Source organism: Oncorhynchus keta, chromosome 23 (genome assembly GCF_023373465.1).
Source record: "Oncorhynchus keta strain PuntledgeMale-10-30-2019 chromosome 23, Oket_V2, whole genome shotgun sequence".
NCBI classification, from domain to species: Eukaryota; Metazoa; Chordata; class Actinopteri; order Salmoniformes; family Salmonidae; genus Oncorhynchus; species Oncorhynchus keta.
The window spans coordinates 11,440,427-11,466,620 of NC_068443.1; the positions used below are offsets into that span (position 1 = coordinate 11,440,427).

General features: G+C 44.5%; 2 protein-coding genes and 1 long non-coding RNA gene across 4 annotated transcripts in view; 2 read left to right on the forward strand and 1 right to left on the reverse strand.

The window, feature by feature from the left end:
* Window positions 1–4,792: 4,792 nt before the first annotated feature.
* On the forward strand, window positions 4,793–9,775 carry LOC127910976 (fibronectin type III domain-containing protein 7-like). Its single transcript, XM_052476348.1, has 5 exons — window positions 4,793–4,957; window positions 5,088–5,106; window positions 6,330–6,590; window positions 6,701–6,961; window positions 8,993–9,775. Exons 1-5 carry the CDS (start codon window positions 4,904–4,906, stop codon window positions 9,295–9,297), a joined length of 900 nt encoding a protein of 299 aa, XP_052332308.1. The 5' UTR covers window positions 4,793–4,903; the 3' UTR covers window positions 9,298–9,775.
* On the reverse strand, window positions 7,296–8,921 carry LOC127910977 (uncharacterized). 2 transcript variants are annotated; one of them, XR_008077092.1, is made up of 4 exons: window positions 8,787–8,921; window positions 7,780–7,923; window positions 7,492–7,707; window positions 7,296–7,419 (listed from the first exon to the last, which is right to left on the reverse strand). It is a non-coding gene; the product is annotated as an uncharacterized LOC127910977 (long non-coding RNA). The 2 variants fall into 2 exon arrangements; XR_008077093.1 differs by lacking the exon at window positions 7,492–7,707 and adding an exon at window positions 8,427–8,714.
* A 966-nt stretch (window positions 9,776–10,741) lies between the features above and the next one.
* The window catches only part of LOC118372514 (uncharacterized), a 46,129-nt gene continuing 30,676 nt past the window's right edge, over window positions 10,742–26,194 (forward strand). Inside the window, exons 1-10 of the mRNA XM_052477401.1 lie at window positions 10,742–10,832; window positions 11,094–11,257; window positions 13,165–13,422; window positions 13,617–13,877; window positions 14,084–14,344; window positions 14,735–14,995; window positions 15,984–16,244; window positions 20,007–20,267; window positions 21,317–21,577; window positions 25,343–25,603. Of these exons, the coding sequence (XP_052333361.1) occupies window positions 10,750–10,832; window positions 11,094–11,257; window positions 13,165–13,422; window positions 13,617–13,877; window positions 14,084–14,344; window positions 14,735–14,995; window positions 15,984–16,244; window positions 20,007–20,267; window positions 21,317–21,577; window positions 25,343–25,603 (2,332 nt within the window). The 5' untranslated portion in view covers window positions 10,742–10,749. The remainder of the gene's footprint in view (window positions 10,833–11,093; window positions 11,258–13,164; window positions 13,423–13,616; window positions 13,878–14,083; window positions 14,345–14,734; window positions 14,996–15,983; window positions 16,245–20,006; window positions 20,268–21,316; window positions 21,578–25,342; window positions 25,604–26,194) is intronic.

Genomic DNA, 26,194 nt, shown 5'->3' on the forward strand with positions numbered 1-26,194 from the left:
CCTCCTCCCAGCCAGGCGACCCAGTGGACCTCCTCCCACGATCAGCTACCTGACTGACACCCTCTCCATGAAGAGGTAATTGGCATAGCACTGGGTCAGCTGCAACACCTCATCTAGCTAGGAGACAAACACAAACATCCAGGGAGGGGTGGAGAAAGAAAGAGAGAGCGAAAGAAAGAAAGAAAGAAAGAAAGAAAGAAAGAAAGAAAGAAAGAAAGAAAGAAAGAGAGAAAGAAAGAAAGAAAGAAAGAAAGAGAGAACGAGAGAAAGAAAGAGAGATAGAGAGAGAGATAGAGAGAGAGATAGAGAGAGAGGTATGGACCCATTGTTAGCCGCTGCTTGGCCTTTACAAAAAGCTACATTCAACAGGCTATCACATTCACCTACATAACACCCATATTGGAAGATAAGCCTGTAGATATTGTTTATCCGTTAGTAATTAATATAGGTGACATTTAACTGTTGTTGTTAATGTTGTTGTAAGGCTTCATTCAAGCACATTAAATTGTTATGTATTCCATACACATACAGTCAACATTCCATGTATAGGCTTTTCTCCAGAATGATTCAGCAAGTCAAGTTCCTTCAAAGATATGAATCTCAGCTGTATCCTCTCTGTATACAGGGATCTCACTGGGATGAAGTGTAAACAACTTGTGTAATCTCAGTGGGATCACCAGTGAGGGACCTGGCCTGTAAATGTCGCTATTTGGTTGTGAAAATAATAATGCGATGTTGGTCTGAGTTCTGGTTATTTTTCCTTGAGTTCCTTCATCTGTCTATCATGGATGTGCTTTGATTCCTAGTGTAATCTAGAGGCGAAATAAACACACACCTATTTAGGCGAGGTGCTGGCTAGCGTACTGGAACACTTAAAACATAAAGGAGAGCCGCCCACTCTGGGATCTCAGATGCAAATATTTCATGTCCAACGTTTCAACAGACAATGTGTTTTCAACCCTTCCCTTGATCGTATTCTCGCGGGGCAGAAACCTCAGAGATCAATTGGTAAACTCTGATTTACAAACCCAAGATATCCCTGCACAACGTCTATTTGCGCCACTACAAGTGTAATGGCTGTGCTCAATGCAATGGCACATAAATGTAGATCCTTCAAACACCAACAAACAGGGAAACAGATCCCAGTCCAAGGTGTTATCACGTGCTCCACTAAGGCAGTTATTTATCTTGTAACTAGTCCTTGTGTTAATGATGTGGGTAAAACAAAGCACAAATTAAAAGTACGTCTCTCAGAGCATCGTAGCACCATTAGGTGCAAAAACTCGACTTACCAAGTTGCGGCCCACTTTTTGGAAGCAAACCACTCGATTTCGGCTCTACGTTATATTGGCATCAAACATGTCACCCTCCCTAGGAGAGGGGGTGACCTCGACAATTTATTGTTAAAACGAGAGGCTGCCTGGATCTTTCATGTAAAGACCCTTACGTAGACTGAACTGAAGCCATTCTTGTGATTATTGTGATTTTGCTATTCATTGTAAGTGTTTGTAGGCCTATGTAGCCACATTGTATCTATGATCATGTGCTATCCATTTATGTTTTTGTATGCTATTTTAATATTTGAGAATTACCCAATGATATCAGACCACACCCGGCCATGATTACAGACACCTGTGTGTCTTTTAACACTCTATAAATGCAGTGTTTGTCATTACACCCTGATGAAGACAGCTTGTCTGTCGAAATGTTGGACATAAACTTTTTGCATCTGAGCTCCTAGAGTGTGTGTCTCTCCTTTAGTTTTTTGATTCCAAGTGTCCCAGTAAGAGTAAAAGAGAACATGCGGCCTATTTGGGTTTGGTGGGAATGGTGCTGGACTGAGGTAGATGGACTGAGGAAAGTGGACTGGGACAGATGTGGGACAGATAACTGGGACATGTACTCTGGGACAGATACATCAGGACAGATGGACAGGGACAGATGGACAGAGGTGACGGAGATGGACAGGGCGAGGAGAAGAGAGGAACAGAGGGCCTAACAGTGAGGGGTAGGTCCGGTACAGAGGAGTGACGGAAGGAGAGGGATCTGAGTATTGTATCTCCGTATCTCTCTGTATCTCTCTGTTCACATCACTTTTCCCTTAATCATAGATCAACACAATGTCCACTCATTGTGTAAGGTTTGAGTTTCAGGCTCTGAATCAAAGTGGCATATTTGTTTTCACACGCAGCTCTTATCTCAAACTCTAGAATCTCATCCACAATGGACACATAATAGATGCTTAATCCCTCATTGTCTTCTGACAAAGACAGTCAGTCAAGGTTAGATGAGATGCGCAAATATGGAGAAAGAGTAATTTTAAATCCCATCATTCAGCCCTTCCCATAATCACACACGGAACACCACACAACTTGTGTCTCTAGTTCACCATGAAAGACCCAAGTCAAAATCCCAGATTCTGTATCTGGCCTTTCTTTCTCCCCATAGAGATAGACATGAATGTGATGCTTAATATCTTAATACAGGTTTATTCTCATCTATTCTGAACCAGGCCTTTCACTTAGAATAAGAATATTTCTGTTGGGTTTCTAGGTGCCAAAGTCTTTGTAACTCACAGTACGTGATCCCTGGTGAGGTCTAATCCTACAACAAGAGGAAGATGTAACTCGCTGTCTGACATTGTGATGCGAAGGAAGAGATGGGGAGACTATTCTGACTTCTTCCCATTGCCTCTGTAAAGCAAACACAATGGACTAACAAACAACACCTGTACAGAAGGTACAATAGGATACTTTACTTGTGGCTGCTAGGTCCATTTCAATCAGTAGTTACACAGCTCTTAACACGTGTGTATTAAATGTCTAGGAAACACATTTCTATTGTCACCAAACCAGGATGTACATTTAGGAATTAATTTACTTGACTACTGAATTTCAAGGAAGTGAAAGCAATATTATGTTGTTTCATGCCAATGGGTTTCAAACAGGAAGCCAATATCATTTAAAAAACATCCTTAAAGACATTCTCAGACACATAACTTCCTACAAAACACTTTATATTCAAATTAGGAGTACATTTGGCTGAAATTAGGAGTAAATTAAGCAGAAATGAGGAATAAATATCACATACAGTACCAGTCAAACATTTGGACACACCTACTATTTCAATGGTTTTTCTTTATTTTTACTATTTTCTACATTGTAGAATAATAGTGAAGACATCAAAACTATGAAATAACACATATGGAATTATGTAGTAACCCAAAAAGTGTTAAACAAATCAAAATAAATGAAGAATCTCAAATATAACAAAGTAGCCACCCTTTGCCTTGATGACAGCTTTGCACACTCTTGGCATTCTCTCAACCGGATTCACCTGGAATGCTTTTCCAACAGTTGTGAAGGAGTTCCCACATACGCTGAGCACTTGTTAGCTGCTTTTCCTTCACTCTGCGGTCCAACTCATCCCAAAATATCTCAATTCGGTTGCTGTCGGGTGATTGTGGAGGCCAGGTCATCTGATGCAGCACTCCATCACTCTCCTTCTTGGTCAAACAGCTTTTACACAGCCTGGATGTGTGTTGGGTCATTGTCCTGTTGAAAAACAAATGATAGTCCCACTAAGCACAGACCAGATGGGATGGCGTATCACAGCAGAATGCTGTGTTAGCCATTCTGGTTAAGTGTGCCTTGAATTCTAAATAACTGACAGTGTCACCAGCAAAGCACCCCCACACCATCACACCACCTCCTCCATGCTTCATGGAGGGAACCACACATGCGGAGATGTCCATCTGATGTCCATTGCTCATGTTTCTTAGCCCAAACAAGTCTCTTATTATTATTGGTGTCCTTTAGTAGTGGTTTCTTTGCAGCAATTCAACCATTAAGGCCTGATTCACGCAGTCTCCTCTGAACAGTTAATGTTGAGATGTGTCTGTTACTTGAATTCTGTGAATTTATTTGGGCTGAAATATGTGGTGCAGTTTACTCTAATGAACTTATCCTCTGCAGCAGAGGTAACTCTGGGTCTTCCTTTCCTGTGTCGGTGCTCATGAGAGACAGTTTCATCACAGCGCTTGATGGTTTTCGCAACTGCACTTGAAGAATTGAGATTGAGATTTTGCGGATTGACTGACCTTCATGTCTTAAAGTAATGATGGACTGTCATTTCTCTTTGCTTATTTGAGCTGTTCTTGACATTATATGGACTTGGTCTTTTACCAAATAGGGTTATCATCTGTATACCACCCCTACCTGGTCACAACACAACTGATTGTCTCAAATGCATTAAGAAGGAAAGAAATTCCACAAATGAATTTTTAACAAGGCACACCTGTTAATTGAAATGCATTCCAGGTGACCTCATGACCTAATTTCAGGTGACCTCCTGAAGCTGGTTGAGAGAATGCCAAAAGTGTGCAAAGCTGTCATCAAGGCGAAGGGTGGCTACATTAAAGAATCTCAAATATAAAATATATTTTGATTTGTTTAGCACTTTTTTGCTTACTGCATGATTCCTTATATGTTCTTTTTACATTTTCATGTCTTCACTATTATTCTACAATGTAAAAATGGTCAAAATAAGGAAACACTCTGGAATGAGTAGGTGTGTCCAAACCTTTGACTGGTACTGTAATCATACCTTGCAGGAAACATAATTTATTTGAAACTATTTTTTGAGAACAAAGATCAGGTGTAGGGTGTGTGGACATCACCTGGCAACCCCCTCACACACTCTCTCTTCTTCCCATCATGATACCTGTACACTGACCTAAGCCCACAGGCAGAGAAGAGAGAGTACTGTCCTTATTGGGGGCTCTCTGATTGGATCCCACAGAGCTGATCTACCCGTGCCCTGCCGCTAAAGATTCCAGATGAGCTCCTGTATCCAAGTTCCCATGTACCTATGGATGTAGCTTATTGAAACACTAACAGTCATCATGGAAAAGCTTGGAACTTTCTATTTACCTTTCATCTTATTGTCATTGACTCAGGTAAGTGTTCATTCTAATGCATTCTTTTGTATTTTGTATTTTATTTGTGGATGATGGAGGTAGATGCTGTGATTTGTCTTGTAAAATGTTTTTTTTTATTTAAAACTTTTTGTCCTCTTTGCTTTTTCAGATACAGCATGCATTAGCAGGTGAGTTAGCTGGGCTTATATTGGAAGTATTTGAAGAGTTTATTTCCAAAACACTATATCCACAACTTGTCCACATTTGTGTTTCTTCCATCAGAACTTAGTGCGTATGGGTACTTCTATGTGTGTGTAAAATATCACTGTTCTCACATTTTTTATTCATAGATTTTAGATGTGTATTCAAATGTTTTTTATTTTGCAAAACGCTATATATCCGTTGTTTAGCTGGAATGGAATGGACATATCTTGTATAACATATAAATTCAACCCATCATATAAATCTAGCCTCTTGCTATAGTGTTTGGTTAGAGTTAGGTCTAATCCTAAAAGGCACCCTATTCCCTATATAGTGCACTACTTTTGACCAGAGCCCAGATCTCATATTACTGTATTGATAATCGGTTATATATATATATTTTAATATTGGCGTCACAAAAGTATCATATGTACAGTTGTTTATAACATTTTTTATTATTTGTCACATTTGATTCATCTACATTTGTAACCAAATGTGTCTCTCTGAAATAAAAACATCCCGTAAAACCAGTACACATGCATTTCATTGAACAACCCCGTACCGTGATTAGATGTGGAAAAAACACACCAATCTCTTTCAGAAATTCTTTCAACAAAAAAAGCGAATTTGCCAACATTTCTGAAAATGGATATAAAACGTTTTGGAATGAAACACTTCATTTTATTGTGCAAGAAGGTTTATTTATTTGTTATAATTTTTGGTGGTTCACAACTTAATATACAGTATATTATAAAGAAGATATTGTGCTACACTGGCATTACAGGTTAAACATGTAACGTGGCAACGCCAACCCTTAGAAATGTCTATAGATGTGGAACAAAAATTATTATTAATTCAATACAATAACAATTTATTTTGTCTCTCAAATATAGATTTTAATCATATTTTGTAGTGTATTCTAATAATGACCAGTCATTGTGAATTGATAAAAGAGAACTAACTAGCTGAATACCGTGGTTATTTGGAAACTACCCAGAATACATGTTAAAATGTCATCATCATTATCAACATTTCAGCTGATGTGTTTTCTATGCTCCCAGATACACAACTCCTAACCTTTATTTGTAGCACAGGGCCTAACTATAGAACTCATTCAAAATTGATAAAATATTATTGTACAATGTCTTCGTTTTATACTGCTACGTCATGTAATCCTTCATAACTGACAACGTTTGTGTTCTCTATTCAGCTTGTAGTATCACGTCAGTAACATCTCCTTCCGCATCGACACTGAACGTCAAATGGAACAGTTACCCTGGAGCCACAAATTATTTTCTGGATTTGCGGGTCGTGAACTCAATAAGCATCGCGCCAGTTGTGGTGACACTGCCTGTGTCAAGTACACAAAGGCTGATCCAAGGACTGCGGCCAGGGAGTGTTTACCAAGTCCAATTGAAAGTCTTACAGTTTTACTATGTGATGTGCACTAACACGCAAACTGCCACAACAGGTAACTCTCCTACGTGTAATATGACCAGTAGTTAATTAGTCCATGTTTACCTATTTGCATTGATTTCTTTGAGTGTTAGATCATCAACAGTGTCCTTATCTTGTTTCTAGTTCCCGCCACCTCCCAGATCACCTATTGCAAGGCCATATCGAGTACCTCCATCAGATTTGAATGGTCCGGCGTCTCTGGGGCTGACAAGTATTTGTTGGTTGTGGACGGGTTCAGTAACGGAGACAGATACAACCACAGTTTCACTACGCTGACTGGACAGGTGGATGGGCTCACACCTGCCAAGTCTTATACCTGCTATGTCTACTCTTCCAACCAAGCGGGACTGGGGACCAGCAGCATGACCAGGACAATCACTACATGTAAGTCTGACAAATAGAATCATACAGGCTATATGATAAAGTATGTAAAACAGTGTAGAACGGCTCATAATAATGTCCGCAATGGTGCAAATGGAATGACATGAAACGCCAGGAAACCATGTTGTTTGATGTATTAGATACCATTCCACTGATGCCACTCTAGTCATTACCATGAGCCCGTTCACCCCAATTAATGTGCCACCAGCCTCCTTTGATATACAGTAACAGGACAAACTCAAGTTGCGCATGTCTATAGCAAGGGCCCTGAGTTTTTCCTAGTCACATCAAGTGCTCAGGAAAGACTCAGATGATCCCTAGTAACAGTGGTGTCTGTAGTACTGTCCCTACTAATCACACCATTATCTCTTTCCCTACAGTGGTACAACCTAGTAACAGTGGTGTCTGTAGTACTGTCCCTACTAATCACACCATTATCTCTTTCCCTACAGTGGTACAACCTAGTAACAGTGGTGTCTGTAGTACTGTCCCTACAAATCACACCATTATCTCTTTCCCTACAGTGGTACAACCTAGTAACAGTGGTGTCTGTAGTACTGTCCCTACTAATCACACCATTATCTCTTTCCCTACAGTGGTACAACCTAGTAACAGTGGTGTCTGTAGTACTGTCCCTACTAATCACACCATTATCTCTTTCCCTACAGTGGTACAACCTAGTAACAGTGGTGTCTGTAGTACTGTCCCTACTAATCACACCATTATCTCTTTCCCTACAGTGGTACAACCTAGTAACAGTGGTGTTTGTAGTACTGTCCCTACTAATCACACCATTATCTCTTTCCCTGCAGTGGTACAACCTAGTAACAGTGGTGTCTGTAGTACTGTCCCTACTAATCACACCATTATCTCTTTCCCTACAGTGGTACAACCTAGTAACAGTGGTGTCTGTAGTACTGTCCCTACTAATCACACCATTATCTCTTTCCCTACAGTGGTACAACCTAGTAACAGTGGTGGCTGTAGTACTGTCCCTACTAATCACACCATTATCTCTTTCCCTACAGTGGTACAACCTAGTAACAGTGGTGTCTGTAGTACTGTCCCTACTAATCACACCATTATCTCTTTCCCTACAGTGGTACAACCCCCAGCTGGTGTTGCCGTAGTACTGTCCCTACTAATCACACCATTATCTCTTTCCCTACAGTGGTACAACCTAGTAACAGTGGTGTCTGTAGTACTGTCCCTACTAATCACACCATTATCTCTTTCCCTACAGTGGTACAACCTAGTAACAGTGGTGTCTGTAGTACTGTCCCTACTAATCACACCATTATCTCTTTCCCTACAGTGGTACAACCTAGTAACAGTGGTGTTTGTAGTACTGTCCCTACTAATCACACCATTATCTCTTTCCCTACAGTGGTACAACCTAGTAACAGTGGTGTCTGTAGCACTGTCCCTACTAATCACACCATTATCTCTTTCCCTACAGTGGTACAACCTAGTAACAGTGGTGTCTGTAGTACTGTCCCTACTAATCACACCATTATCTCTTTCCCTACAGTGGTACAACCTAGTAACAGTGGTGTCTGTAGTACTGTCCCTACTAATCACACCATTATCTCTTTCCCTACAGTGGTACAACCTAGTAACAGTGGTGTCTGTAGTACTGTCCCTACTAATCACACCATTATCTCTTTCCCTACAGTGGTACAACCTAGTAACAGTGGTGTCTGTAGTACTGTCCCTACTAATCACACCATTATCTCTTTCCCTACAGTGGTACAACCTAGTAACAGTGGTGTCTGTAGTACTGTCCGTACTAATCACACCATTGTCTCTTTCCCTACAGTGGTACAACCTAGTAACAGTGGTGTCTGTAGTACTGTCCCTACTAATCACACCATTATCTCTTTCCCTACAGTGGTACAACCTAGTAACAGTGGTGTCTGTAGTACTGTCCCTACTAATCACACCATTATCTCTTTCCCTACAGTGGTACAACCCCCAGCTGGTGTTGCCGTAGTACTGTCCCTACTAATCACACCATTATCTCGTTCCCTACAGTGGTACAACCCCCAACTGGTGTTGCCGTAGTAGCGACAGGAAAGAGCACAGCCCGTGTAACTTGGCATTCGGTCAACAAAGTTCTGTTGTATCAGGTCAGCGTTACAGACAACAACAAACCGAGTGTGCCTGTACTGAAGAACACCAGCACTACGTACATTGACGTTGATAATCTACAACCCTGCTCCACATACATTGTAGGAGTGTCATCAGTCAACACCTTCCTAGAGCCTGGAGAACCCACTAATGTCTCACACAGCACATCCAGTGAGTACTGTTGGAAGAGAGAAAACGAGATGAAATGATGGTCAGAGAGAGAGGAAATTAGATGAAATTACAGTCAGACAGAGAGAGAGAGAGAGAGAGGGGATACAATGACATAACAGTCAGACAGAGAAAGAGAGAAAGGGGATACATTGAAATTACAGTCAGAGAGAGAGAGGGGATACAATGAAATTACAGTCAGACAGAGAAAGAGGGGATACAATGAAATTACAGTCAGAGAGAGAGGGGATACAATGAAATTACAGTCAGAGAGAGAGAGAGAGAGAGGAAATGAGATGAAATTACAGTCAGACAGAGAGAGAGAGAGAGGGGATACATTGAAATTACAGTCAGAGAGAGAGAGGGGATACATTGAAATTACAGTCAGAGAGAGAGAGGGGATACAATGAAATTACAGTCAGACAGAGAAAGAGAGAAAGGGGATACATTGAAATTACAGTCAGAGAGAGAGAGGGGATACAATGAAATTACAGTCAGACAGAGAAAGAGGGGATACAATGAAATTACAGTCAGAGAGAGAGGGGATACAATGAAATTACAGTCAGAGAGAGAGAGAGAGGGGATACAATGAAATTACAGTCAGACAGAGAGAGAGGGGATACAATGAAATTACAGTCAGAGAGAGAGAGGGGATACAATGAAATTACAGTCAGAGAGAGAGAGGGGATACAATGAAATTACAGTCAGACAGAGAGAGAGAGGGGATACAATGAAATTATAGTCAGAGAGAGAGAGAGAGGGGTTCAAATGAAATTACAGTCAGACAGAGAGAGAGAGGGGGGATCAAATTAAATTACAGTCAGACAGAGAGAGAGAGAGGGGATACAATGAAATTACAGTCAGAGAGAGAGAGAGAGAGAGAGAGAGAGAGAGAGAGAGAGAGAGAGAGAGAGAGGATACAATGAAATTACAGTCAGACAGAGAGAGAGAGGGGATCAAATGAAATTACAGTCAGACAGAGAGAGGAAATGAGAGAGAAGATGCATGCACACATGTACTGTAGGCTACACATGCAGACATGTACTGTAGGCTACACATGCACACATGTACTGTAGGCTACACATGCACACATGTACTGTAGGCTACACATGCACACATGTACTGTAGGCTACACATGCACACATGTACTGTAGGCTACACATGCACACATGTACTGTAGGCTACACATGCAGACATGTACTGTAGGCTACACATGCACACATGTACTGTAGGCTACACATGCACACATGCACTGTAGGCTACACATGCACACATGTACTGTAGGCTACACATGCACACATGTACTGTAGGCTACACATGCACACATGTACAGACAGACAGACAGACAGACAGACAGACAGACAGACAGACAGACAGACAGACAGACAGACAGACAGACAGACAGACAGACAGACAGACAGACAGACAGACAGACAGACTGACAGGCAGGGCATAATCTGTATTTGTCCTTGCTTTTAGCCATCAACAGGGTCATGTCCATCTCAATGAACTACAGCTGTTCTAGTGGGGTGGTGGCAGTGACTTGGGAACAGGTGTTGGGAGCCAACTCCTACAGGTGACTACTGTCTCTTATTTACCTGGATTGATTGTGCTGTTCTGTGTGATTGCTACATCTTCCTCAGTTGAATGCCTTTTTCTTAGGACCAAGAGTTATTTCTGATCCCTTATCCAGGGACTGGTGTTTCTCCCAGTCAGGTCACATGGTCCGGGTAAAACTCCTGTGTCCCCTCTCATTGAAGGTGGCTCTGAATAACACACATATGTTATGTACATCTGCTAAATGACTCAATGACCAAACTGTGAATGTGTTGTCAAGGGCGGAGGCTGTAGATGTGAACGGGACGGCCCTGTCTTGCACCTCTGCCTCAAACACCTGTCAGATCACCATGTTGAACTGTGGAGAGAGATACCTGATCCAGGTCACTGCCATCTCATTCGACTGCCAGAGCACCTCCAACACATCCACATACTTTGAGACAGGTGAAGGACATGTGGATGAACAGCATACCTCTACTATCTTGCTATCCCCTCCTCTCTGTCTACATTTTTTTAATTCTATTTGATCTGTTATCTGTTCCAGTTCCCCTCACGTTCACACTCACACACACACTCATACGTGTACACTCACACTCACACACACGCACACATACACCCCTCAACCCCCCTCCACACACACACATACAGTACACATTCTACCAGACACACTTAATCTGTCTCCAACAACTGATCCCTCTGAGTCAATCCTACTCTCTCCTGAACCTTCCCATAATATCTGCTGTTTGTTACTCATCCTAATCACTGGTACACACCCAGCAGATATATAGTTCTGAAGAGGTCTATGGACTAGAGTCTCTATTGAGTAGAGGGGGGTTGTATGAAAGGTCAGACAGTGATAGTGTCTGTCATACCAGGAAGTGAAAAGGTTTTACACACACCTAGACATGTGTGAGGTATAGAGTGAAAACTCACAAAGGAATATGTTACCTACTGTACCTGTGTTGATAAAGAGAGACAAAGACAAAGTGATTCAGGTTTCAATATGATCCTCCGTTATTGTTCTGGTTGGCTTGGGGACATTAGAGTTGAACCTCCATCCAACTGGCTCTACTTCATATGATGTTATATATCTCACAGTTCCACATTCACTGTCCAATTTACAGCAAGTTCACTTGTTCGTTTCCCTTCCAGACAGTGTACAACATTTATTTTTTTAGGGCACTTTATACTTCCACCTACTTCTCCAGTCCTATTTTCAGTTCACTCCCCTTTACCATGTGCCCTAACCCCTAACCCCTTACTCTGTACCCCTGTCCCACCCTAACCCCTAACCCCTTACTCTGTACCCCTGTCCCACCCTAACCCCTAACCCCTTACTCTATACCCCTGTCCCACCCTAACCCCTAACCCCTTACTCTGTACCCCTGTCCCACCCTAACCCCTAACCCCTTACTCTGTACCCCTGTCCCACCCTAACCCCTAACCCCTTACTCTGTACCCCTGTCCCACCCTAACCCCTAACCCCTTACTCTGTACCCCTGTCCCACCCTAACCCCTAACCCCTTACTCTGTACCCCTGTCCCACCCTAACCCCTAACCCCTTACTCTATACCCCTGTCCCACCCTAACCCCTAACCCCTTACTCTGTACCCCTGTCCCACCATAACCCCTAACCCCTTACTCTGTACCCCGTCCCACCCTAACCCCTAACCCCTTACTCTGTGCCCCTGTCCCACCCTAACCCCTAACCCCTTACTCTGTACCCCTGTCCCACCCTAACCCCTAACCCCTTACTCTGTACCCCTGTCCCACCCTAACCCCTTACTCTATACCCCTGTCCCACCCTAACCCCTTACTCTGTACCCCTGTCCCAACCTAACTTCTAACCCTTTACTCTGTACCCTTGTCCCACCCTAACCCCTAACCCCTTACTCTGTACCCCTGTTCCACCCTAACCCCTAACCCCTTACTCTGTGCCCCTGTCCCACCCTAACCCCTAACCCCTAACTCCTTACTCTGCAGCCCTGTCCCACCCTAACACCTAACCCCTAACCTCTTACTCTGTACCCCTGTCCCACCCTAACCCCTAACCCCTAACCTCTTACTCGGTACCCCTGTCCCACCCTAACCCCTAACCCCTAACCTCTTACTCTGTACCCCGTCCCACCCTAACCCCTAACCTCTTACTCTGTACCCCTGTTCCACCCTAACCCCTAACCCCTAACCTCTTACTCTGTACCCCGTCCCACCCTAACCCCTAACCCCTTACTCTGTACCCCTGTCCCACCCTAACCCCTTACTCTGCAGCCCTGTCCAACCCTAACCCCTAACCCCTTACTCTGCAGCCCTGTCACACCCTAACCCTTAACCCTCTCTCTCTCCCCCACCAGTGCCCTGCGTTCCCTCCCAGCTGGCGACGTACCGTGAGTGTTCCAGTAATGCGATCATCTTCTCCTGGGCTCCCACCAATAACACCAACTACTACGTAGCTACGTCTCTGGCTTCAGACGGACAGCTGGTGGTGTGTCGCACCAGGGACACAGAGTGCTTTTTCACCAACACCGTCTGCGGACACACCTACCAGTTCACCGTTTACGCCGTCAGTAGTTGCAACAGCAAAACCAGTCCCTCGAAGCACGTCCGGACCTGTGAGTGAAGGGAAGGGGTGTGGGGAAGGTGTGGTGGGGGTAGGGGGAGGGGCAGAAAGAGACAGTTCTCTACCTAGTGGCTACCTGTGGTAATGCAAGGTCACGTGTGTGTCTGTGTGTGTATTTGTATTATACATGTCTGTGCGTGTACAACATGAGTGAATTCTCTAACCCCCCCCTCCCTCCCTCCCCAGCCCCCTGTATCCCCCAGAAAATAAAGACGTATGCAGAGTGTCGGTCTGATGTGTTGATCACCACCTGGGACAAGACAGCAGGGGCTCTGTCCTACACAGTGGAGGCTCAGGGTAACAACGGAGACAGCTACAACTGCAGCTCCTTCACCAACAGCTGTGCTATGCCTGGTGTGGCCTGTGGAGAGAGTCTGAGTGTGTGGATCACTGCCTCAAATGATGACTGTACCACAGAGAAGGAGCTGGGAGAGGCAGCTAAGACTGGTGAGTACTGGAGGATGGGTGTATTGTTATGTTTTAGTGTAGGAAGAGGATAGAAGAGACTGACAAGTCTGGTGGGGATTTGGATCTGCGGCTAGTTGAGCCACTTATAGGGAGGACTGGAGCTTCAATATCATAGTTGAGAAATAATGGCATCATATATATTTACTTGTCGTTACTTCAAACCTCTCTCCTCCTCGCTTCCCCAGTCCCTTGTACCCCTACCAACGTGTCAGCCTCTGTGGAATGCAGCCCCAACTCTGCCCTTATGAACTGGACGGTGAGCAAAGGGGCAGTGTTCTACATCGCCATGGCACAGCACGCAGACGGCACGGTGCGATCCTGCCACTCCATGGGCCCTAACTGTCTCATACAGGGCTTAAACTGCGGCAAAACCTACACCGCCAGCGTCATAGCAACCGACACGACGTGCAACAGCTCCCAGAGCCAACTGGTCACTGTAGAAACTGGTAAGTGATGGAGCAGGGGGGGGGCTAGGCTCTCAGGTGGGCACTAATTTAGAGGACTACAGTATGTGGCTTTATACACAAGTAGTGTTTGGGTCATCAAGTTCAGGTTAAGATTATTTGTCATATGCAACAGAATAGCCAGGGGCACAGTCCAGCAATCAGACATAATTTACATACAAAGCATTGGTGTTCAGTGATTCTGCCAGATCAGGGGCAGTAGGAATGACCAGAGATGTTATCTTTATAAGTGTGAATTTGAACATTTTCCTGTCAACATGTAAGACAAACTTTTGGGTGTTTGGGAAAATGTATGGAGTGTCTCTCTGTCTCTCCCTTCTCTCTGTCTCTTTCTCCATCACCCTCCCTCTCTCTCTTTCTCTCTCCCTACAGGTGCCTGTCCCCCCACCAATGTCACAACGTCTCTGCAGTGTGATGGCAACATGGGCACTGTCTCCTGGACGGCCGTTACCAGGGCGGACATGTACCTAGCAACAGCCACAGGTGACGACGGACACACCCACACCTGCAGCTCCAACTCCACCGACTGTTCCTTCACCGACCTGCACTGCGCCGAGACCTACGCTGTCACTGTGGTTACCATGGACAGGGGCTGCCGTAGCGACCCCAGCCCTGACGTTGAACTCAGAACAGGTGAGAAGATACAGAGTCTGTCTGTCTGATCTCTCTGTGATGAATATCTTGTAGATCTAGAACTCGATTACATCCTTCATAATCTCTCATGAACAGACACACGTAACATAGAACGATATCGTAGCATCTCTCAACAGACTGTGGGATGAGACGATTAACCAGGGACTTTGTTCCGCTGTGTAGATTTTTTACGCCACTGATCATTTGGACAAATCACGATTTCACAAGTGTTCACATCTTTCGAATTTCAGAAGGGGAGGGGACATTTAGCCCATCCATTTAGTGGGGTGGAGACTTTGATAGTCTGGTTTGTATCTTTTCTCATACATCTTTCCCCTGAACCTGATGGAGGATCTGACGCATTAACGCAATAATTAAGTTCTGGGGGTCCGAGATTCCATTCTTCATTACATTCCCACTTGTTGGACTTGAGTTAGCAACTGTATACTCTAGTACATCTGTTGTCTCTGGACTGCTCAGCACTGTGTCCACCCATCGACCTGGGGGTATGGTGTCCTGTTCCACCAACATCCTGTCCCTGACCTAGGATGCCAGCCCAGTGTCCGGGGCCAATAACACCTTACACTCCCAGAAGATAGGGGGTGCTAACAACACCACTTCATATCCCACAATTTGTATTACATTTTTATTGACGGATAACCAGGGGCACAGTCCAACACTCAGACATAATTTACATACAAAGCATTTGTGTTCAGTGATTCTGCCAGATCAGGGGCTGTAGGGATGACCAGAGATGTTATCTTTATAAGTCTGTGAATTTGAACATTTTCCTGTCAACATGTAAGAAGAACTTTTGGGTGTTTGGGAAAATTTATGGAGTAAAAAGTACATCATTGTCTTTAGAAATGTGGTGAAGTACAAGTAAATGTTGTCAAAAATACAAATAATACTCTCTCCTTTTCTCTGTCTCTCCCTTCTCTCTGTCTCTTTCTCCATCACCCCTCTCTCTCTCTCTCTCTCCCTACAGGTGCCTGTCCCCCCACCAATGTCACAACGTCTCTGCAGTGTGATGGCAACATGGGCACTGTCTCCTGGACGGCCGTTGCCAGGGCGGACATGTACCTAGCAACCGCCACAGGTGACGACGGACACACCCACACCTGCAGCTCCAACTCCACCGACTGTTCCTTCACCGACCTGCACTGCGCCGAGACCTACGCTGTCACCGTGGTTACCATGGACAGGGGCTGCCGTAGCGACCCCAGCCCTGACGTTGAACTCAGAACAGGTGAGAAGATACAGAGTCTGTCTGTCTGATCTCTCTGTGATGAATATCTTGTAGATCTAGAACTCGATTACATCCTTCATAATCTCTCATGAACAGACACACGTAACATAGAACGATATCGCAGCATCTCTCAACAGACTGTGGGATGAGACGATTAACCAGGGACTTTGTTCCGCTGTGTAGATTTTTTACGCCACTGATCATTTGGACAAATCACGATTTCACAAGTGTTCACATCTTTCTAATTTCAGAAGGGGAGGGGACATTTAGCCCATCCATTTAGTGGGGTGGAGACTTTGATAGTCTGGTTTGTATCTTTTCTCATACATCTTTCCCCTGAACCTGATGGAGGATCTGACGCATTAACGCAATAATTAAGTTCTGGGGGTCCGAGATTCCATTCTTCATTACATTCCCACTTGTTGGACTTGAGTTAGCAACTGTATACTCTAGTACATCTGTTGTCTCTGGACTGCTCAGCACTGTGTCCACCCATCGACCTGGATGGCATGGTGTCCTGTTCCACCAACATCCTGTCCCTGACCTGGGATGCCAGCCCAGTGTCCGGGGCCAATTACACCTTACACTCCTTGAAGATAGGGGGTGCTAACAACACCACTTCATATCCCACAATTTGTATTACATTTTTATTGACGGATAACCAGGGGCACAGTCCAACACTCAGACATAATTTACATACAAAGCATTTGTGTTCAGTGATTCTGCCAGATCAGGGGCAGTAGGGATGACCAGAGATGTTATCTTTATAAGTGTGAATTTGAACATTTTCCTGTCAACATGTAAATCAAATCAAATCAAATCAAATGTTATTTGTCACATACACATGGTTAGCAGATGTTAATGCGAGTGTAGCGAAATGCTTGTGCTTCTGGTTCCGACAATGCAGTAATAACCAACGAGTAATCTAACTAACAATTCCAAAACTACTACCTTATACACACAAGTGTTAAGGGATAAAGAATATGTACATAAAGATAGATGAATGAGTGGTGGTTACAGAGCGGCATAGGCAAGATGCAGTAGATGGTATCGAGTACAGTATATACATATGAGATGAGTATGTAAACAAAGTGGCATAGTTCAAAGTGGCTAGTGATACATGTATTACATAAAGATGCAGTTGATGATATAGAGTACAGTATATAAGTAGACATATGAGATGAATAATGTAGGGTATGTAAACATTAAATTAAGTAGCATTGTTTAACTTCTTGCGTCGAGCCATCCCGGATCCGGGATCGTGACTACAGCCTCAAGCCTTTTACCATAACGCAACGTTAACTATTCATGAAAATCGCAAATGAAATGAAATCAATATGCTAGCTCTCAAGCTTAGCCTTTTGTTAACAACACTGTCATATCAGATTTTCAAAATATGCTTCTCAACCATAGCAAAACAAGCATTTGTGTAACAGTATTGATAGCTAGCGTAGCATTTAGTGTAGCTTTTAGCGTTAGCATTCAGCAGGCAACATTTTCACAAAAACCAGAAAAGCATTCAAATAAAATCATTTACCTTTGAAGAACTTCAGATGTTTTCAATGAGGAGACTCTCAGTTAGATAGCAAATGTTCAGTTTTTACAAAAAGATTATTTGTGTTGACAAATCGCTCCGTTTTCTTCATCACGTTTGGGTAAGAAAAAAACGAAAATTAAGTCATTAAAACGCAAACTTTTTTCCAAATTAACTCCATAATATCGACAGAAACATGGCAAACCGATGTTTAGAATCAATCCTCAAGGTGTTTTTCACATATCTATCGACGATAAATCCATCGTGGCAGTTTACTTTCTCTTCTGAAGAAATGGAACGCGCATGGACCTAAAGATAACGCAATAATTTCGACACAGGACACCGGGCGGACACCTGGTAAATGTAGTCTCTTATGGTCAATCTTCCAATGACATGCCTACAAATACGTCACAATGCTGCAGACACCTTGGAGAAACGACACAAAGGGCAGGCTCATTCCTGACGCATTCACAGCCATATAAGGAGACATTGGAACACAGCGCCTTCAGAATCTGGGGCATTTCCTGTATGAAACTTCATCTTGGTTTCGCCTGTAGCATTAGTTCTGGGGCACTCACAGATAATATCTTTGCAGTTTTGGAAACGTCAGAGTTATTTCTTTGCAAAGTTGTCAATTACATGCATAGTTGAGCATCTTTTCGTGACAAAATATCTTGTTTAAAACGGGAACGTTTTTTATCCAAAAATTCAAAGAGCGCCCCCTATCTCGAAGAAGTTAAAGTGGCTAGTGATATATTTGACATCAATTCCCATTATTAAAGTGGCTGGAGTTGAGTCAGTGTGTTGGCAGCAGCCACTCAATGTTAGTGGTGGCTGTTTAACAGTCTGATGGCCTTGAGATAGAAGCTGTTTTTCAGTCTCTCTGTCCCAGCTTTGATGCACCTGTACTGACCTCGCCTTCTGGATGATAGCGGGGTGAACAGGCAGTGGCTCGGGTGGTTGTTGTCCTTGATGATCTTTATGGCCTTCCTGTGACATCGGGTGGTGTAGGTGTCCTGGAGGGCAGGTAGTTTGCCCCGGTGATGCGTTGTGCAGACCTCACTACCCTCTGGAGAGCCTTACAGTTGTGGGCGGAGCAGTTGCCGTACCAGGCGGTGATACAGCCCGACAGGATGCTCTCGATTGTGCATCTGTAGAAGTTTGTGAGTGCTTTTGGTGACAAGCCAAATTTCTTCAGCCTCCTGAGGTTGAAGCGGCGCTGCTGCGCCTTCTTCACGATGCTGTCTGTGTGGGTGGACCAATTCAGTTTGTCTGTGATGTGTACGCCGAGGAACTTAAAACTTACTACCCTCTCCACTACTGTTCCATCGATGTGGATAGGGGGGTGTTCCATCTGCTGTTTCCTGAAGTCCACAATCATCTCCTTAGTTTTGTTGACGTTGAGTGTGAGGTTATTTTCCTGACACCACACTCCGAGGGCCCTCACCTCCTCCCTGTAGGCCGTCTCCTCGTTGTTGGTAATCAAGCCTACCACTGTTGTGTCGTCCGCAAACTTGATGATTGAGTTGGAGGCGTGCGTGGCCACGCAGTCGTGGGTGAACAGGAAGTACAGGAGAGGGCTCAGAACGCACCCTTTTGGGGCCCCAGTGTTGAGGATCAGCGGGGTGGAGATGTTGTTACCTACCCTCACCACCTGGGGGCGGCCCGTCAGGAAGTCCAGTACCCAGTTGCACAGGGCGGGGTCGAGACCCAGGGTCTCGATCTTGATGACGAGTTTGGAGGGTACTATGGTGTTAAATGCTGAGCTGTAGTCGATGAACAGCATTCTCACATAGGTATTCCTCTTGTCCAGATGGGTTAGGGCAGTGTAAAGTGTGGTTGAGATTGCATCGTCTGTGGACCTATTTGGGCGGAAGGCAAATTGGAGTGGGCAATTGGAGTGGGCAAATAGGGTGTCAGGTAAGGTGGAGGTTTATATGGTCCTTGACTAGTCTCTCAAAGCACTTCATGATGACGGAAGTGAGTGCTACGGGGCGGTAGTCGTTTAGCTCAGTTACCTTAGCTTTCTTGGGAACAGGAACAATGGGTGTTTGGGAAAATGTATGGAGTAAAAAGTACATCACTGTCTTTAGAAATGTGATGAAGTAAAAGTAAACGTTGTCAAAAATACAAATAATACTCTCTCCTTTTCTCTGTCTCTCCCTTTTCTCTGTCTCTCTCTTTCTCCATCACCCTCCCTCTCTCTCTCTCTCTCTCTCTCCCTACAGGTGCCTGTCCCCCCACCAATGTCACAACGTCTCTGCAGTGTGATGGCAACATGGGCACTGTCTCCTGGACGGCCGTTGCCAGGGCGGACATGTACCTAGCAACCGCCACAGGTGACGACGGACACACCCACACCTGCAGCTCCAACTCCACCGACTGTTCCTTCATCGACCTGCACTGCGCCGAGACCTACGCTGTCACCGTGGTTACCATGGACAGGGGCTGCCGTAGCGACCCCAGCCCTGACGTTGAACTCAGAACAGGTGAGAAGATACAGAGTCTGTCTGTCTGATCTCTCTGTGATGAATATCTCGTAGATCTAGAACTCGATTACATCTTTCATAATCTCTCATGGACAGACGCACGTAACATAGAACGATATCGTAGCATCTCTCAACAGACTGTGGGATGAGACGATTAACCAGGGACTTTGTTCCGCTGTGTAGATTTTTTACGCCACTGATCATTTGGACAAATCACGATTTCACAAGTGTTCACATCTTTCTAATTTCAGAAGGGGAGGGGACATTTAGCCCATCCATTTAGTGGGGTGGAGACTTTGATAGTCTGGTTTGTATCTTTTCTCATACATCTTTCCCCTGAACCTGATGGAGGATCTGACGCATTAACGCAATAATTAAGTTCTGGGGGTCCGAGATTCCATTCTTCATTACATTCCCACTTGTTGGACTTGAGTTAGCAACTGTATACTCTATTACTTCTGTTGTCTCTGGACTGCTCAGCACTGTGTCCACCCATCAACCTGGGGGTATGGTGTCCTGTTTCACCAACATCCTGTCCCTGACCTGGGATGCCAGCCCAGTGTCCGGGGCCAATAACACCTTACACTCCCAGAAGATAGGGGGTGCTAACAACACCACTTCATATCCCACAATTTGTATTCTGTTTTTATTGACGGATAGCCAGGGGCACAGTCCAACACTCAGACATAATTTACATACAAAGCATTTGTGTTCAGTGATTCTGCCAGATCAGGGGCAGTAGGGATGACCAGAGATGTTATCTTTATAAGTGTGAATTTGAACATTTTCCTGTCAACATGTAAGAAGAACTTTTGGGTGTTTGGGAAAATGTATGGAGTAAAAAGTACATCATTGTCTTTAGAAATGTGGTGAAGTACAAGTAAATGTTGTCAAAAATACAAATAATACTCTCTCCTTTTCTCTGTCTCTCCCTTCTCTCTGTCTCTCTCTTTTCTCTCTCTCCTTTTCTCTCTCTCTCCCCTCTCTCTTCCTCTCTCTCTCTTTCTCCATCTCACCCCCTCCCTCTCTCTCTTTCTCTCTCCCTACAGGTGCCTGTCCCCCCACCAATGTCACAACGTCTCTGCAGTGTGATGGCAACATGGGCACTGTCTCCTGGACGGCCGTTGCCAGGGCGGACATGTACCTAGCAACCGCCACAGGTGACGACGGACACACCCACACCTGCAGCTCCAACTCCACCGACTGTTCCTTCACCGACCTGCACTGCGCCGAGACCTACGCTGTCACTGTGGTTACCATGGACAGGGGCTGCCGTAGCGACCCCAGCCCTGACGTTGAACTCAGAACAGGTGAGAAGATACAGAGTCTGTCTGTCTGATCTCTCTGTGATGAATATCTTGTAGATCTAGAACTCGATTACATCCTTCATAATCTCTCATGGACAGACGCACGTAACATAGAACGATATCGCAGCATCTCTCAACAGACTGTGGGATGAGACGATTAACCAGGGACTTTGTTCCGCTGTGTAGATTTTTTACGCCACTGATCATTTGGACAAATCACGATTTCACAAGTGTTCACATCTTTCTAATTTCAGAAGGGGAGGGGACATTTAGCCCATCCATTTAGTGGGGTGGAGACTTTGATAGTCTGGTTTGTATCTTTTCTCATACATCTTTCCCCTGAACCTGATGGAGGATCTGACGCATTAACGCAATAATTAAGTTCTGGGGGTCCGAGATTCCATTCTTCATTACATTCCCACTTGTTGGACTTGAGTTAGCAACTGTATACTCTATTACTTCTGTTGTCTCTGGACTGCTCAGCACTGTGTCCACCCATCGACCTGGATGGCATGGTATCCTGTTTCACCAACATCCTGTCCCTGACCTGGGATGCCAGCCCAGTGTCCGGGGCCAATTACACCTTACACTCCTTGAAGATAGGGGGTGCTAACTACACCACTTCATATCCCACAATTTGTATTACATTTTTATTGACGGATAACCAGGGGCACAGTCCAACACTCAGACATAATTTACATACAAATCATTTGTGTTCAGTGATTCTGCCAGATCAGGGGCAGTAGGGATGACCAGAGATGTTATCTTTATAAGTGTGAATTTGAACATTTTCCTGTCAACATGTAAATCAAATCAAATCAAATCAAATGTTATTTGTCACATACACATGGTTAGCAGATGTTAATGCGAGTGTAGCGAAATGCTTGTGCTTCTGGTTCCGACAATGCAGTAATAACCAACGAGTAATCTAAATAACAATTCCAAAACTACTACCTTATACACACAAGTGTTAAGGGATAAAGAATATGTACATAAAGATATATGAATGAGTGGTGGTACAGAGCGGCATAGGCAAGATGCAGTAGATGGTATCGAGTACAGTATATACATATGAGATGAGTATGTAAACAAAGTGGCATAGTTCAAAGTGGCTAGTGATACATGTATTACATAAAGATGCAGTTGATGATATAGAGTACAGTATATAAGTAGACATATGAGATGAATAATGTAGGGTATGTAAACATTAAATTAAGTAGCATTGTTTAACTTCTTGCGTCGAGCCATCCCGGATCCGGGATCGTGACTACAGCCTCAAGCCTATTACCATAACGCAACGTTAACTATTCATGAAAATCGCAAATGAAATGAAATCAATATGCTAGCTCTCAAGCTTAGCCTTTTGTTAACAACACTGTCATATCAGATTTTCAAAATATGCTTCTCAACCATAGCAAAACAAGCATTTGTGTAACAGTATTGATAGCTAGCGTAGCATTTAGTGTAGCTTTTAGCGTTAGCATTCAGCAGGCAACATTTTCACAAAAACCAGAAAAGCATTCAAATAAAATCATTTACCTTTGAAGAACTTCAGATGTTTTCAATGAGGAGACTCTCAGTTAGATAGCAAATGTTCAGTTTTTACAAAAGATTATTTGTGTTGACAAATCGCTCCGTTTTCTTCATCACGTTTGGGTAAGAAAAAAACAAAAATTAAGTCATTAAAACGCAAACTTTTTTCCAAATTAACTCCATAATATCGACAGAAACATGGCAAACCGATGTTTAGAATCAATCCTCAAGGTGTTTTTCACATATCTATCGACGATAAATCCATCGTGGCAGTTTACTTTCTCTTCTGAAGAAATGGAACGCGCATGGACCTAAAGATAACGCAATAATTTCGACACAGGACACCGGGCGGACACCTGGTAAATGTAGTCTCTTATGGTCAATCTTCCAATGACATGCCTACAAATACGTCACAATGCTGCAGACACCTTGGAGAAACGACACAAAGGGCAGGCTCATTCCTGACGCATTCACAGCCATATAAGGAGACATTGGAACACAGCGCCTTCAGAATCTGGGGCATTTCCTGTATGAAACTTCATCTTGGTTTCGCCTGTAGCATTAGTTCTGGGGCACTCACAGATAATATCTTTGCAGTTTTGGAAACGTCAGAGTTATTTCTTTGCAAAGTTGTCAATTACATGCATAGTTGAGCATCTTTTCGTGACAAAATATCTTGTTTAAAACGGGAACGTTTTTTTATCCAAAAATTCAAAGAGCGCCCCCCTATCTCGAAGAAGTTAAAGTGGCTAGTGATATATTTGACATCAATTCCCATTATTAAAGTGGCTGGAGTTGAGTCAGTGTGTTGGCAGCAGCCACTCAATGTTAGTGGTGGCTGTTTAACAGTCTGATGGCCTTGAGATAGAAGCTGTTTTTCAGTCTCTCTGTCCCAGCTTTGATGCACCTGTACTGACCTCGCCTTCTGGATGATAGCGGGGTGAACAGGCAGTGGCTCGGGTGGTTGTTGTCCTTGATGATCTTTATGGCCTTCCTGTGACATCGGGTGGTGTAGGTGTCCTGGAGGGCAGGTAGTTTGCCCCCGGTGATGCGTTGTGCAGACCTCACTACCCTCTGGAGAGCCTTACAGTTGTGGGCGGAGCAGTTGCCGTACCAGGCGGTGATACAGCCCGACAGGATGCTCTCGATTGTGCATCTGTAGAAGTTTGTGAGTGCTTTTGGTGACAAGCCAAATTTCTTCAGCCTCCTGAGGTTGAAGCGGCGCTGCTGCGCCTTCTTCACGATGCTGTCTGTGTGGGTGGACCAATTCAGTTTGTCTGTGATGTGTACGCCGAGGAACTTAAAACTTACTACCCTCTCCACTACTGTTCCATCGATGTGGATAGGGGGGTGTTCCATCTGCTGTTTCCTGAAGTCCACAATCATCTCCTTAGTTTTGTTGACGTTGAGTGTGAGGTTATTTTCCTGACACCACACTCCGAGGGCCCTCACCTCCTCCCTGTAGGCCGTCTCCTCGTTGTTGGTAATCAAGCCTACCACTGTTGTGTCGTCCGCAAACTTGATGATTGAGTTGGAGGCGTGCGTGGCCACGCAGTCGTGGGTGAACAGGGAGTACAGGAGAGGGCTCAGAACGCACCCTTGTGGGGCCCCAGTGTTGAGGATCAGCGGGGTGGAGATGTTGTTACCTACCCTCACCACCTGGGGGCGGCCCATCAGGAAGTCCAGTACCCAGTTGCACAGGACGGGGTCGAGACCCAGGGTCTCGAGCTTGATGACGAGTTTGGAGGTTACTATGGTGTTAAATGCTGAGCTGTAGTCGATGAACAGCATTCTCACATAGGTATTCCTCTTGTCCAGATGGGTTAGGGCAGTGTAAAGTGTGGTTGAGATTGCATCGTCTGTGGACCTATTTGGGCGGAAGGCAAATTGGAGTGGGCAATTGGAGTGGGCAAATAGGGTGTCAGGTAAGGTGGAGGTTTATATGGTCCTTGACTAGTCTCTCAAAGCACTTCATGATGACGGAAGTGAGTGCTACGGGGCGGTAGTCGTTTAGCTCAGTTACCTTAGCTTTCTTGGGAACAGGAACAATGGGTGTTTGGGAAAATGTATGGAGTAAAAAGTACATCACTGTCTTTAGAAATGTGATGAAGTAAAAGTAAACGTTGTCAAAAATACAAATAATACTCTCTCCTTTTCTCTGTCTCTCCCTTCTCTCTGTCTCTCTCTTTCTCCATCACCCTCTCTCTCTCTCTCTCTCTCTCTCTCTCCCTACAGGTGCCTGTCCCCCCACCAATGTCACAACGTCTCTGCAGTGTGATGGCAACATGGGCACTGTCTCCTGGACGGCCGTTGCCAGGGCGGACATGTACCTAGCAACCGCCACAGGTGACGACGGACACACCCACACCTGCAGCTCCAACTCCAACGACTGTTCCTTCACCGACCTGCACTGCGCCGAGACCTACGCTGTCACTGTGGTTACCATGGACAGGGGCTGCCGTAGCGACCCCAGCCCTGACGTTGAACTCAGAACAGGTGAGAAGATACAGAATCTGTCTGTCTGATCTCTCTGTGATGAATATCTTGTAGATCTAGAAATCGATTACATCCTTCATAATCTCTCATGGACAGACGCACGTAACATAGAACGATATCGCAGCATCTCTCAACAGACTGTGGGATGAGACGATTAACCAGGGACTTTGTTCCGCTGTGTAGATTTTTTACGCCACTGATCATTTGGACAAATCACGATTTCACAAGTGTTCACATCTTTCGAATTTCAGAAGGGGAGGGGACATTTAGCCCATCCATTTAGTGGGGTGGAGACTTTGATAGTCTGGTTTGTATCTTTTCTCATACATCTTTCCCCTGAACCCGATGGAGGATCTGACGCATTAACGCAAGATTTTAGTTCTGGGGGTCCGAGATTCCATTCTTCATTACATTCCCACTTGTTGGACTTGAGTTAGCAACTGTATACTCTATTACTTCTGTTGTCTCTGGACTACTCAGCACTGTGTCCACCCATCGACCTGGATGGCATGGTGTCCTGTTTCACCAACATCCTGTCCCTGACCTGGGATGCCAGCCCAGTGTCCGGGGCCAATTACACCTTACACTCCT

Bases quoted from the DNA above. Each gene is read 5' to 3' on its own strand.
- LOC127910976 (XM_052476348.1), top strand. From the start codon at position 4,904: ATGGAAAAGCTTGGAACTTTCTATTTACCTTTCATCTTATTGTCATTG. The intron at 6,591-6,700 runs GTAACTCTCCTA...TCTTGTTTCTAG, and splicing joins CACGCAAACTGCCACAACAG to TTCCCGCCACCTCCCAGATC. The intron at 6,962-8,992 runs GTAAGTCTGACA...CGTTCCCTACAG, and splicing joins GACCAGGACAATCACTACAT to TGGTACAACCCCCAACTGGT.